General features: G+C 40.2%; 1 protein-coding gene across 1 annotated transcript in view; it reads left to right on the top strand.

Moving 5' to 3' along the window:
• CRYBG3 (crystallin beta-gamma domain containing 3) overlaps nucleotides 1–13,200 on the top strand; it is a 138,200-nt gene extending 125,000 nt beyond the window's left edge. Inside the window, exons 18-19 of the mRNA XM_023742985.1 lie at nucleotides 8,140–8,279; nucleotides 12,838–13,200. Of these exons, the coding sequence (XP_023598753.1) occupies nucleotides 8,140–8,279; nucleotides 12,838–12,982 (285 nt within the window). The 3' untranslated portion in view covers nucleotides 12,983–13,200. The remainder of the gene's footprint in view (nucleotides 1–8,139; nucleotides 8,280–12,837) is intronic.
• The last annotated feature ends 1,988 nt before the right edge of the window (nucleotides 13,201–15,188 follow it).

The following is a 15,188-nucleotide window of genomic DNA, read 5'->3' as shown; positions in this document are numbered from 1 at the left end:
AGGATAAAGTCCAGACTCTCAGGTCTAGACCAGCCTACTTTCCCAATATTATTACTCATTCTTCTTCATGTATCCTGTCTACAAAGCTATCCCTCCTCCCTTACCTTCCTTCAACTTTCTCTCTTTTGTAGATTTGCTTATGTGGAAACCTAGAATGTCCTTTTTCTTTCCCCATCCAAATCTTTTATGATCTAGATGAAATGTTTCAGACCTTAATTCTAGGAAAACTTCAGTGATTTTATTTCTGAAAGTGATTTTTATGTACCCTGAACATTTTTTCTCTTTCTCCACCTCTCAAGATGCTTTTCACCTTCTGCTTCTTATCATACACCTACTAGACTTGTAAGGCCGTTGAAGGCAAGATCTATATTTATGCAGCTTGGAATTTTGTCACCCTTGTGTCCCCTCTACTTGGCATAGTGCTGTAAAGATATTCAGAATTCATTAAGTAATAAGTAGAATAAGTAATTCATCCATGTCTGAAAAATACAGACGATACTTACGTAAGGTTAATTTTCCACTTTAGTTCTTTGAAAGGTTGTACTTTGGCCTTGTATAATAATGTAATAGTAACTTTAGAAACTGGGACTGGATGGCAAACCTAAGATAAAAAAAATGAGCAATAATTTACAGCTGCCTGCCCTTGATGCAATACTTTAAAGCCAGACAGGATGCTAAGTGAAAAGATGGGCATGTGTAGATGAGAGCAGGATATGTGAGCAACTGTTGAATGATCTAAGAAAGAGGTAGTTGCCAGGTTCAGACTGCTGTGTAATGCATTCCAGCATTGGCCCAATAGTGTGTGGGGTAACCTGCTTTTATTGGGTTTCCATGGGAGCAGCATTCTGCCCATTGATTCTCTAGTATCTCTGTGGTGGCTTGGCATGGAAGTTTGTTTGGTCCCCTTTGAAGTTATAATCCAATCCTGGCAGCTATAAATAGGCATGGCAAAAGAAACATTGTAACAAGAGACTGTAGAAAAACTTTAGATGAAATTATGTCTGTGATGTAAATCATCTTAAGAGGTAGAATAAGAATTGGCAAGACTGATTCATTCTGTGGGAGGGTGCTGAATAAGCAGTACAGCTACAAATAGAGGAAGACCTTTCCGTGGTAATTCCAGCCACAGAATGAAAGGAAGCAGTGAGTTTATACAGTGTGGAAGTTTGGTTGCTATTAAACTTTTCAGCTGAGCCTGTACATAGTTAATAGTATTATCTATTGTGTACATTTTGAAAATGAAGGCCAGCAGAGACCTACAGTAAACTTCACACTTCCTATAAAACATTTGAAACATTTCCCTTTAAATTCAGGAAGAAGTTGAAAGTCTCTGCTATCACCAGTTTTCTTCAATATTATACTGGAGTCCTAGCTAGTTTAAAAAACTAAAAAAGATGTACAAGAAGAAACAAAAATGTCAAGAGTAGCTACAGACAAATTATTAGCATTAATATGCATTTTAAAAAGTTCCTAGACACAAGATAAATAGCAATTAAATTATAGGCTACTTAGGAATAAATCTAACACAAGGCAAGTAAGACCATTATAGAGAAAATTATAAAAACTTTATTGAAGGGCATAAAAGAAGACTTTAGCAAATGAAGATCAACACAATTCCAAGCAAAATGCTTGCAGGATCTTCTGTCTTTTGTGTTGGAGGGGGAGGGGTGTATAAAACAAGACAAACTTATCCTAAAATTAATTTGGAAAATGTATGAGTCCAGAATAGCCAAAATAATATTTAAGAACAGCAGAAAGGATAACTTGTTCTAGCAAATATATATTGGATTTTACACCAATAAGTAAAACAGTGGGTATTGGTGCAAGAGGAGACAAATGGAGCAGTAGAATAGAATAGCATAGAAACTGACCTACATAAATATTAGAATTTGGGAAGATGACAGAAATCCCATTATAGTGGGGCAGTGATGGACTGTCAAATAAGTGCTGTTGAGACAATTGGCATTTTACATAGAAAAAGATACAGTTAGAATCCTGCTTTAATCACAAAAGTAAGTTTCAGATGGTTTAATGACTCAAATTTGGAAAGCAAACTTTAACACTTTTAGAAGAAAATATAGGAAACAACCCTAGTGATACTGGAGAAGGAAGAATTTCTTAAACAAAACACAAAAAAACACAAACCAGTATGAGAAAGGTAAAAGGCAAATTTATTAGTTTTCTATTGCTGCTGACACCAATTAGCACAAACTTAGTGGCTTAAAATCACAGAGATTTACTGTCTTACAGTTCTAGAGATCAGAAGTCTGAAATCCTTAGGATGAACTGGGCGCTGTAACAGCTGCCCTCTTGGGTTTAGGTGGTGCTCCTTCACAGAATCCATGCCTGAATCTGTGGGATACAATTTTTGCCGGAACTCTTGTGGTATACAATTTTTAAGTGTCTCATCTGACCCGTACACTCTAGTGGTACTTTATCTTATAGCTTTGGCACTCCAGTTACACTGTCTCCCCTGCTTGGCAGGATAGCCACATTTGCCTCAAGTCGACTTCTGAGGGTGCTCCATGTGTCATCTTGCTTCTGTGGTAGAGATCAAAGAGCTAAAGTTTTACTGTTTTAAATAATTTTTTACTAGCACACTTTTTGGGATTTTTCTGAAACTGAATGGTATTTGAGATATGCATGATTGTTGGTTTCCTTTCATTCAGTCCAGCTGCACTTGGTTTTTTGGTCTTGGCTGTTTTGGCAAAGATCGGGGTGAAATGATGTTGCTTGGCTGTGAAGATATGGCTGTTCTCAGTGGCTAATTGCTAAATAATTTAAAAATAAAATCATATGTTATATTTAGAGCCTAACCAATTAATGTGATCCTGAGGTACTGTCAACACCTTTTCTTGAAACCCAAAGAACTATACAGTGCCAAAGTATAAGTCAGTTTAGTTTTTTAAAAAAAAAAAGTTAAAACTAGTAGTTAAATTTTTAAGTTTTATCCAGTTATATTGATGGTGTTTTGATATAAATGTCCTCCTAGCAGAGTACTTGTAACAGGGTCTTAGGGCTTCAAATTCAGGTGGCAGACAAATTTGTTAAGCCAGTGGGGGTGGGTTAGGATAGGGAATCATAGATATTGCCCAGGTGAGCAAGATGAAGTATTACTAAAAATGTTACTACATCTGCCAATCAGAAATAAATATTCTGTGTATAAAATTTGGTGGTTGGAACATTTTAGAGCCCCAGTGTAGTGTTTAAGAACACAGCTTCTGAAGCCACAGTGCCTGGATTTTTCTTCCACTTACTGTTTGTGACCTGTGCGTTGGTTCTTCATTTGTGAAGTGGGGATAACAATAGTACTTACATCAGAGGGAAGTAGTAAGGATTAAACAAGTGAATACAGTTCCACAGTCCACAGTCCTTAATCCAAATATGTTTGGGGATCTGGGATTTTTTAAACGTAAAAAACCAGTAGTATGGTTTGTATACTGTGTATTAAAAAAAACACCCCAGCAGAGTTCTGGGCAGCACCCCCTAATTAGACATGTTCCTGTTCCTCTAGTGGAATCTATGCATAATCATAGAAAGTTCGGTAACTATTATAAACAGTGTTCCATTTATTCAGGTCAGGTTTTTTTTACTGGATGAATTATGAAAAAACAGTTTTTCTGGTTTTCAGAGCTTTTCAGATTTTGGAACTATGGGTAAAGGAATGTGAAACAGTGGATATTTGAAGCACTTAGAGCAATGCCTGGCACTTATTAATTGCTGTGTGTGTTGTTGTCATTTAAAATATTATTTTAGTTGATGGTATGAGGAAGAGTAATGGAGGTTTGGGGAGGGGGTTTGGTTGTAATTGAAAGTTTCATTTATACAGTTTATTTGGGTATTCTTTTTCTTACTTAACCACATCCTGCTGTTAGAAACTGTATCCTCTTTGCGTGGCTTAGAATTGACCTCACAGGAATGTCCTGCTGCTGATAACACCTAAGAAGAACTTTTGGCCCCAAGTGATTGGCTGCCGTCTAAGTTAACATGGACTGATGCCAATACATTTGTAGAGCTCAAATCGCAATTAAATTCTGGTAGCTTCTATTGTCCTTGGAAAGTTCAGATTACTGTGTCATGTTTGGTTTTGAAGACTATTAATAGTTTGTCTCTTCCTACTTTCGTGTTTGGAAAATGTGTCAGAAAATAGGATTTTAAAATAGTTCTTCAGGACTCTTGATTTCTGAATGATTAGCTATTAACCACCCCTCCCCATCCTGCCCAGATATATACACTGTTGATTTTCTGAATCTGCCTAACATTTAAGTGTATTTATACATCATGTGGGTTTATAAACTTAAGTATATTTATGGATTTAAATCATTTAAATTAAAACCATTTAAAAATAGAAAAACAAAGTTAAATATATACCATACCTCTAGAAGGCGAATGACTTTAAGCTTAGAAACAATAGATGTTCCAAATGAAAAGTTTTATAGGTTGGACCATATGATGGACCTTTTGTTGTTGTTAATGGAGAGAGAGATTATTTTTCCACATTGGTTTATTAATCATATTTCTTCTTTGGCTAATGCTAATGGTATATGTCCTTTGCCCATTTATCCATTCAGTCTCTTAGACTATTCTTACTGATTTGTGTAAACTCTTAAAATCTTAAAGCTATCTCAGTCATTTTCTACAATTTTTTTCTATCTCCCTGCCTTATTATTATTTTTTTAATAAATAGAAGTTTAAGTAATGTTTGTGGTCGCCTGTATCAAACTTTTCATTGTTTCATTAAGATAAATTCCTAGGTGTAGAATTGCTAGATCAAGCCACATAGGGTTATTTAACTTTAAATAAATCAAAATTAAATATTAATCCAGTCCCTCAGCCACACCAGCCACATTTCATGTTCTCAATAGTCATATGTGGCTAGTGCCCACTGTAGTGAAGAGTGCAGCTATATAGAGCATTTCCATCACTGCAGAATGTTCTATTGGACATCACTTCATGACCTCCTCTGATCAGCAGGTAACATTGGCCACATAATATAAAGGGAGAATTGCACATTTTCCTGTGTTATGCCTGGAAATTTCTCAGTATCCTTTTTATTTTTTCTCTTATTTCAGAGGATGCATAGTTCATCCTTTCCAAAACAATCCTTTTCTTCATGGACTGATTCCACCCAGAGTTTCTGAACTGGTGGGAAGCAGTGAGAACTGGACTTCTTGCTCCTTTCCTAGAAGCATCCCTCTTGTCTTACATCCTCGGCTTCTTTCTCTCCCACTACTGCCTTCCACTGTGCCTGAAAACATGCTTCTTCTACTCTGATTACCTCATAGGCCACTACCCACTTCCCTCCTCTTCACCAAACATCTCTAAAAAGTAGCCTGCACACCCTGTCTGCAGTTGCGTCACCACTTACTTTTCGGCCCTCACAATCGAGTCCACCTGTCATCTCCGACTCGCCACTGAAGCAGTTCTCTTCGTGGTCACCAGCTGCTTCCTGACTACCAGACCCAACAGCCTCGTCACAGTCGCGCTTTTCCTCAGCATCACGAAAGTATTTGATACTATGGGACAACTCTTCCTTATAATTTTCTTTCCCCTTTACTTCTGTAATGTTTTCTCTCCAGGTTCATGTTTTCAGCCACCTCTACAGGCCCAGCTTTCATCACTACCCACCCTTGTAAGTCTGTGCATTTCTGGCCTCCTTACACTTCCTGCCATTTTCTCACCCCCAGCTCCAGTTATTGCCCATATTCTGAGAGTCCCCAAGCTCTTTATCTCTACACTTGACCTTTCTCCTGAACTCCAGATCAGAATGCCTGGTGTATGCTGGACTTCTCCAAGATTATCCCACCTCTATCTCAAACAGTAAAATATCCAATCAAAATATAAGTCCTTAGCTCCTGGGCGTATTTTTCCTCTTGATTTCCTTATGTATGACACATTTAATTATACACTATGCTCCTAACCATGTTTCTTCACATCTTTTTCCTCACTTCCTCTTTGCAGTCATTTGCCTTATGTCTGTTCTATCACTGTGATGGTTTTCCTGGTCATGGTATATTCACTGGTCGTTGTTGCTTCCCTCCCCCACCACCATTTTAGGTCTGGTTCTCTTTTTCTTTGGCGTGCAATATTCTACCAATATACTGGTCCCTTTACTTCCATTCTGTCTGTTCTCCATTTCATTGCCAGATAAATTTCCTGAAGGCCAGTTAAACACACACACACCCACACACACACACACGCATGCATAGTAACTACCAGTTTAAATGTATAAATAAATAATATATTCTCATGGTTCAAAAATCAAAAAGTGCCAAAAGGAATTCAGTGAAAAACTGCTCGCATTCATGCTCCTATCCTCCTGACAGGTAACCATGGTTACTAGTTTTATATCTTTTCAGATTTTTTAATAATTCATAGATGTGTGTGTGTCTATATTATGTGCATACGATTTCCCTTCATTTCTGCAGAAATGGTAGCATAGGAAATATACACTTTGCACTATTCTTCACCTTGTATTTGTCACTGAAGAGTTTACCTTGAAAATCCATAAAGATCTTCTCATTCTTTATAACTGTATAGGATTTCTCTGTAAGAATGTACCATATATTTAACCAGTCATGATGGAAGGAAGCCCTGGTGGCATAGTGGTTAAGCACTTGGCTGTTAACCCAAAGGCTGGGGGTTCACCAGCTGCCCTGCAGGAGAAAGATGTGGCAGTCTGCTTCCATAAAGACTACAGACTGGGAAACCTGATGAGGCAGTTCTACTCTGTCTTACAGGGGGCACTTTGAGTCGGAATCCACTTGATGGCAATGAGTTTGGTATTTGGTTTTTCATGATGGTCATTTAAATCACTCCCCACCCTTCACTATTTGAAACACTGCTGCAAGGAGTAACTCTTTTGCAAAACATTTTGCCCCGATGTAATTAGATCTTCAGGGTCAGTTATGATAGTCAGTTGTTTTTTGACTGTTTATTTACTGTTCGTTGACCATCCACGATGCCTGCTGCTAGTACTGTGCATCTCATATACAAAGTTATAGATACTTCAGCCAAATCTTAGTCCCCAGTTAAAAGAAAGCCTTCAGAGACTTGCCATTGGCAGTATTTGGTCTCTGCCCTGTCAGTGTGTAGGAGGGTAGCGGACAACTCAATAAACAGTAGCAGTGTGAGCACTTGACAATGTTTGCTATTGAGCTTTGGATTCCAGCTACATGGGTCTGCTTGCCATTCCCTTAACGTGTCCCCTGCATTTCTGTGTCCCTTCTTTTGCACAGAGGGCCTTCCCTCTCTGTTCTGTCTCTGCCAGTCTAAACATACTGCATCCTTTGAGACTGAGCTCACATGCCACTGCATCCACGAAGCTTCCACGATTCCTGCCCTGCTCTGCTAAGATAATCTAACTTTGCACTGAGTACTCTCACAGTCACTATCTTTTTCCTCCTTGGATTATATTACAATATCTGCATGATTTTCCTAACTCAGCTGCTAGTTAGTAATGTCCCGTACACATGGGTGATGCCTTGCTTTGAATTTCATCCCCCTTATGTCTTTTCGCATGGTGTCTTGCATATACTAATGAATGAAGAAGAGCGATATTGAGTGTATTCCTGTCTGACATAAGGGGCAGGGGAGGCCTTCCTTTGACTGCAGAAATCACCCCTCTCTCTGTGCATTCTAGCTTTTTTTTTTAAATTAGAGACGCCTTTTTCTCCCCCCAGGAATGTTTTTAAGAGCGTAGAGTCATAAATTTTTAAGTTCCCAGTGACTCCTTCTGTGACTCCCCTTGGGAAATGAGGGTTCCATTCCATTCTGTGTTTTCTGCTGCCAGCTAAAAGCACTGGCAGAACCAGTGTGGTCTGTCTCACAGCACAGCCAGACTTTAATACGCAGCTTGGAATCAGGTGCCCTATGTGTCCATTTTATTACGGGATTAAGATTGCTATTCTGGTAACATCAATTTTACTTTACAAAAAATGGTGAACAAAAATTATTAATTGAATCCATTCTCATCAGTGCAGTTTTGACTGTAAAGTCTTCAGAGGGTAGAGCAGTAAACTCTACCAGTGTGAGAATACAGTGGCTTCAGGCAGCCCTGAATTCTGCCTGGGATGTTACTGAGCTGTGGTTACCCCATGCGGTAATGCTGTCTCTGGGTTTTTTTCTTTTACGTGTCAGGCTTTTGAAGAACCTTCCATCAGCCTTTTTGCTCTGGAACATTGTGAGGGAAGAGAGCTACATCTGGAAGAGGCTGTGAACTCTGTTCTGAATAAGGACCTGCACTTCTACACCCAGTCCGTGTGGGTGAAAAGTGGACTGTAAGTATGGGAGAAAGGCCTGGCCTAGTTAGGTCACTGGTTTAGGCCAGAGCACACGGTTGTTTTCTATCCCTTAACTGCCATTGGTTTTGGTCTGCTGGTGCTGTTACTCCTTTAGTCTCTCAGTGTAGTAACTGCAGTTACAGTTGGATAAGAGAAGACTGTGGGCTGTGTCCAGTGTGTAACAGTATGCTGTGGTCCGGGGGAAGAGCCCTTAGGAGAGAAGGTCGGCCATGTGGTCAGAGCACAGGTTTTAGAGTAGGTTGACCAGGTGACCTTAACCGGTTAAGCCTACTTTTCTTTCAGGAGAAACCTGATTAAATCAGCAACTTTGAAAGTTAAGACCATTACATACTTAAGGCAAGTGACTGTTTTATAAGACTAAGAGTATTCTGTCGTATTGATTTGACATGATTTTTCAAGGGCTATTTCCTCCAGTACTCATTTTCACACTGTGCTTGACCTAGCCTGCCTAGCAGTGTTGCTATTTCATTTAGGATATCTGTCAATCAGGGAGAGCCCGGGTGGTGCAATGGTTAAACACTTGGCTGCTAACTGAAAGGTCGGTGGTTGAAACCCACCAGCCACTCCACAGGAGAAAGATGTGGCAGTCTGCTTCTGTAAAGATTACAGTCTTGGAAATTCTGTGGCGGAGTTCTGCTGTGTCCTGTGGGGTCACTATGAGTTGGAATCAACTCAGCGGCAGTGGGGGTCAATCGAGGTGGGACCTGGTTATGTGGGGCCTTCACTTTTACAATTTGGGGAACGCTCTATTAAGAAAAACCCGTTGCAGTTGAGTGGATTCCAAACCATGGCAATCCCATATGTTACAGAGTAGAACTGTTACAACAGGTTTCTTGGCTGTAATCTTTCCAGAAGCAGATCACCAGGTCTTTTCTGGTGCACCACTGAGTAGGTTTGAACTGCTGACTTTCAGGTTAGTAGTCAAGCACGAACTATAGTTAGATACAAAAATTAGGTATAAACTTGCGTATTTATTTAGAATAAGAGTGGTAAGCAGCCTGCAAGTGAGGGGCCCTGAAGTTGAAGCTCTGTTTGCTTTGTGGAAAACCTGCCTCTTGGGTCAGTTCTACAGAGGTCGGTGTGTAAGCCTGCCCCTCCCCTGCTCCTGACCCATTGGTGTTTTAGTACCAAAAGTCAACTCAAAAAGAATACACATGGCTTTCCATTTTTAATATAAATACGACTTCTACTTCTTATGGCTTTTAAATTGTGTGATAACCAACTCTTTGCTTATTTAGGTGTCTCAGAATAATGAAAGAGAAAGCCAGGAATATCAATTGATTGGAAAATTAAGTCAACTATTTCAGTAAATGGCTTTTGTATTATTCACATATATAGCAGTATAAATGTTCTCCTGCATAGCATTTCACATAGTTTGGTGTTTACTAAACAGTAAATTGATTTACTCTAAGCAATAAGATTCTGGTTTCTTACTTACCATATACCTGAATTTTTTGTTTGAACTAAATTGTATGTTCCTGTGATATAGAACTTTCAAGACATCTTTATACATTCATTTTCTTCACATTCTTAAGTGAAATTGATATTTATTGACTCATCTCTGAGACTTTCTCACCTACTTATTCACTCTTTTTCTGAAAAACTGGTGCCATTTTATGTTGACATTCCTATTTCTTCTCTTGGGCTTATTATCCTCCTACTCTCGCTCTTCTAGATTCTCTATAAGAGAATTGGTACACAGAGTAAGAAACAGTGGAGGCTGTCTGAAGATTCTCCTAGGCTACAGATGCATCATAAAATAATACTTAATGCACAGCGAGCTGCCCTCAGTGACAAGGTGTTTTGTTTTAATCCCCTCATTATCCCACATCTTTGATCTGTGGTGGTGATGAGGGGCATGACATAATGCACCATCTCACACAGCTTTTCCAGCTGTGGAATTCATTTAGATCAATATATAATTAGGCATGGTTCCTTAAAATCTTATGTAGGTTTTATAACTAAGACTTCCAGCCTGTTTAATGACTCTACAAAGATGGAAAGGTGGATAAGGCTCTCGGTGGTGCTGACCTGCCTCTGTGCTGCTGTGATAGTTTAGATTTTTATATGCAAGAAGGAGTGGAGGGAGGGTCATCCATCTTGTTCATCTCTTAATAATTTGGCTAAGCCTGGTCTTTGTTATGGTTGGCAGGGTGAACTTTTTCTAGTAGTGGTTAGTTTAGATCAGTAACCTCTCCCTGAGCTTTCATAGTTGTATCACATCCATTCATTAAAAGCCCAAGCATTTAAGCCTTCCTTGATTTCTCCCTTCCCTCCACAACTTTATGCAGAAGTTGATGCCTTTTACTGCATTAACCGAGGTACAAGTCCCTAAGGGATATTGCCCTTTCTAAGTTTGCTCTTTGTAAGTTTTAGAAGTTTTCATCTGAGAAACTGGGGGACTGAAGTCACTGCCAATAGCAGCAAACCCTTTGTAGCTTGTGCTGTAGATTCAGGATGAACCTGTTCCTGACGACCTTCCATTTGACCGGTGGACTGCCTTTCCTGCTGATGGTGCTCTGCATCTTATCTCCAAAGTTATACATTTCTTGATCCGAGGCCAGTTACCAATGGCCACCAAGTCAGCTCCAATGCATGGTGACACTCCATGTGTATCAGAGTAGAACTGTGCTTCACTGATTTTTCAGAAGTAGGTTGTTAAGCCTTTCTTCTGAGATGCCTGTGGGTGGACTCGAAACTTGAAACTTTCAGTTAGTAGTTGAGTATGTTAACCATTTGTACCACCCAGGGACTCATTGCTCCAAGGCAGGACAACCCAATCTGCAGTTCTAGGTGCTTTGTCTGAACTGTGAAAGGCAGCCGCCTGGTCTCCACACATAATCCTTAAAGCACTGTTTGGGGTAACCTTGAGTCCTGCTGAGAATTTCAGGTCCTCTTGGTGATCCCAGCATATTGTCCTTAGTTAGTGGTTTAGCTTGGTAACCACCTAAAGCAGAGCTCTGCAGACTTTTTCTCTACAGGGCCAGGTAGTAAATATTTTCTGTTCGTGGGCCTTACTGTCTCTTGCAGTTTGCCACAGTAGAGCAAAAGCAGCCGTGAACGATCTGTAAAGGAATGGACATGGCTGTGGTCCAGTAAAACTTTATTTGCAAAACCAGGTGGTGGCTGGATGTGGCCCATGGTTTGTAATTTACTGACACCCTGACCTAAAGAAATAGCTATGAGAGAACCTTCTTGGAAAAACGTCAAGCCTACAAGAGGCTTTCTCTGAAGTTGTACTGTCCCTCACAGCTATTTAAAATTTCTCTCTGGCTTCTGCTTGATAAAGCCCTCTAACTCCTGCCAGATTTATAATTGGCTCTTATTTGAGATCAAAAAGACTAGAGAGGATGTTTGGTGGCTGCTTAGTATATCTGTGGAAAAGGTCCTCTCACAGGAACCATGAAGCTGGGATCAAAAGCCTTCTCTCTAATGGTTCCCCTACCATGCTGCAAACACAGAAATCTCCAGAGAGCCTGTCCTTCCTTTTAAATGATGAAATTTCTGAGTAACGGCATACCATACCTTAGGCCTCTTTGTTAAGCTTCTTTCCCAAGATAAAAATATGTTTTTCAGAATAGAAGAAACCTGGTGTAGAATGGAATTTGTGTTTTTACCTATAAACTACTTCTAAAGACAGGCTGTTTAATAAAAATGTCTCATAGTACTGAGTACACAGAGATTTTACACATGACTGTAACAGACTGCTTTATTCAGCAAGCATATATTGCCAGGACCATGTAAGTCCCTCAGGTTGAATGAGATGCTGTCCTATCATCCTGGCTTCATAGACCTCACGTCTTGACAGGAGAGAAGGGCATGCCTCTAGTAGTCATAACACAGTGTGCTAAGTGCCACACTGGCCGTACAATGTGCCAGAAGGACGGATGTAAGTCTTGAACCCCCAGACACCCACCTTGAGGCCCTACGCACTTCACACACTTAACCCTGCCTGAGCTGAAAGCAGGATATCAGGAAAGGGTTTGCAAAGGGTTTGTAGGCCTTGAAGTAGGAGTGGGACAGGGGACTTCTGTGGATAATGGTAAGTAGTCCTCGGTGGCACGTTGTAGAGGAGCTGTAGGAGATGTGTCTGGGGAGATAGCTGGAGTCACCCCAAGAAGCCCTGAAGGACATGTGACAATGAGCCTCAGTTTTACCAGGTAATAGTTGGGGGAGGGGGCGGTGGTAATGATCTGTCTTCAGATGTTAAGTTGCTATGAAAAAAGATAGCATTATCAAAGGAACGCAGAATTTTAGAGCTGGGGGGATCTTTGGGGTCCCAGGGCTGTGTGCGTTCATTTTGGAGGTGAGAAGCCAGAGTCCTAACTGAAATCTAGATCTTCTGACTCCAGTAAGCTTTCTCCTAGGCCTCCTGCTTGTTCTGTTAGAATATATATAATTCTTTTTTTTAAATCTGCAAACCTGGACATCTTTTAAAGAATGAGCCCTGTGTGGTAAAATAGCTGGTATCTTTGATAAGCAGTTGCTTTTTTGTTTTGAAGTACCACATTTTTTCTTTCCTGCTCTCATATAGGTGGATAGCTTATGAAGGATCCAATTTCTTAGGAAGACAAATCCTTCTGGAGCCTAGTGAGATTCCAAATTGGACAGCATTCAGTGGATGGAAAACAATCGGTTCCCTCCGTCCTATGAAGCAGGTAAGGAGAAAAGAACCGTAAGATCGAATTTTCTGGTAGAAATATCATAAACCACAGCATCTGAAATATTGACCCTCTAATTTAGTTTGTCATATATGAAGCAGGTGCGGGGTAGGGGGAGTAGGATGGGAAATCTTACAGCTTTGAACAAACATAAAAAATTGTATGTAAGGCCAGCATTGGATTTTAGGTTTGAGTCCAAAGTCTTACTAACTTTGCATGGAAAAATAAGATATTGTAAGCTCTGTGGCAAGCAGTGGAAACAAGAATGAACTTTGAGGCTGTACTAGTTTTACTTTTCAAGTGCTTGGAGTTCTTTTTTCCCTACTTACATAATAAACTCAGGATAGCTCCTGGCACTGCACACCTACTGCTTGTCACTCTTCTGTTCAAAAGCTTCCCACTGCACTTGGATACAATCTAAACTCCTCCACATGGCCTGTGTGATCTGGCTCCCCCTGCTTCTCCATCCTCATCTCTCACGGGTCTCCTCTTCACATGGCTGGGTCACGTGTGCCGGCCTACGGAGTGCTCTTAGTCAATCAGGCCCTTGACACAGGCTGTGCCCTCTGTCTAGAATGCTCTCCCCTCATTCTTTCCCTGGCTTGTTCTTATTTATCCTTGTGGATTCAACTTAGTGTTCAGTCCTCAAAGATACCTTCCCCAACCCTCTTTCCCAGTCTAAATTAGATCCTCAAAAGCCTAGTCCTGTTTCTTCAAGCAGCCCTGGTGGTGCGGTGGTTAAGCACTCAGCTGCTAACCAAAAGGTTGGTGGTTCGAACCCACCAGCCACTCCACAGGAGAAAGATGTGGAAGTCTGCTTCTGTAAAGATTTACAGCCTTGGGAACCCCATGGGTCAGTTCTACTCTATCCTATAGGGTTGCTAGCTATGAGTCGGAATTGACTCAATGGTAATGGGTTGGGTTTTTGTATTTCCTCAAGATTGTTTTCAGTTTCTAACGATACAATCACGGCTGGATTGGGCTGTTTCCCACTGTACCCCAAGTCCCTTGAGGGCAGAGGTGGTGTACATTTTGCTTATTGCTCTATGTCTAGTGCCTGTCACAATGTCTGGCACGTTATAGGAGCTCAGAGACTATTAGTTTAATGAAGGAATGAATGTAAATGTATAAGTGAAGGAATGAATGTCTGATATTATGTATAGTGTTATCAAAGAGATAAGGATTCCTGCCATAATGGAGCTTTCATTTTTTGTTGGGAAAACATGACCAACTCAAAACAGTAACTTAAAATGGAAAATAACACATAATCATCAAAAAGCAACAGGTAATTGCTTGGCTCAGAGAATGGAAATATGTGTGGTAGTGGGCAGAGCTAGCCTCTCAAGGGTGTGATAATCAATGGATATGTCGTTTGTACCTCTCTCTAATCCCTTTAGAAACATATTCTCACTTGATTCTATTGAGGTAGGAATTATCCCCATTTTCTAGATGGAAAACTAATGTTCAGAGAGGTAAAGCAATTTGGCAAAAATCATCCAAGTGTCAGACCTGGGATTCAAACTTAGATCTGTTATGTCCTAAAATTTGTGTTAAGCTATCATACTCTACTTTTACATTTACAGAGTGTAGCACAGAGGATTAAGCGCTGGGGTTCTGAAGTTCAGACTTGCCACGTTAAGTGTTAAATGGTAGTCAATTAAAAAAAAAAAAAAAAAAAAAAAGGAGTCTATTCGGTCTCCTTTTGCTGTCCTCTTCGCACACACATGCCATGCTCAATACCACCACTCTTCGGCTCTGTTGGTTCAAAACCTAGTTTTGCCATTTATAAGCAGTGTGACTTTGGGCAAGTCACTTAATTTCTTGGCACCTCAGATTCCTCCCCAAACAGTGATCGTGTCGCTTACCCCTCAGTAGTATTGTAAGGATTAAATAAGATAAATGTATGTCAAGAGCCTGCTATAACATCTGGCTCATATTACTATGGTGATACATTTATTTTGAAAGTTTATCATTCACAACATCCCTTCAGAGAGCCAGAGATGCTCTGAGGGATACTAAGACTGGGCTTTCCTGACACAGAACATATGGTACAGGATCTTTTGATCTTGACATCTTGCTTATTCTTCATTCCTGTAACATAAGATGATGGGTAATCCCATTGAAAAGCCATGGCAAAAATCAAGGTAGAAGTGAGAATCCTATTGGTTTAGCTTTTACTAGCTAGATAATGATGCTAATCCTATGTTGTTAGAAACTTTAGAAG

The sequence above is a fragment of the Trichechus manatus genome, unplaced genomic scaffold (assembly GCF_000243295.1).
Source record: "Trichechus manatus latirostris isolate Lorelei unplaced genomic scaffold, TriManLat1.0 scaffold00229, whole genome shotgun sequence".
NCBI classification, from domain to species: Eukaryota; Metazoa; Chordata; class Mammalia; order Sirenia; family Trichechidae; genus Trichechus; species Trichechus manatus.
The sequence above is the reverse complement of the archived record's forward strand: the minus strand, read 5'-3'. Positions and strand labels throughout refer to the sequence as shown.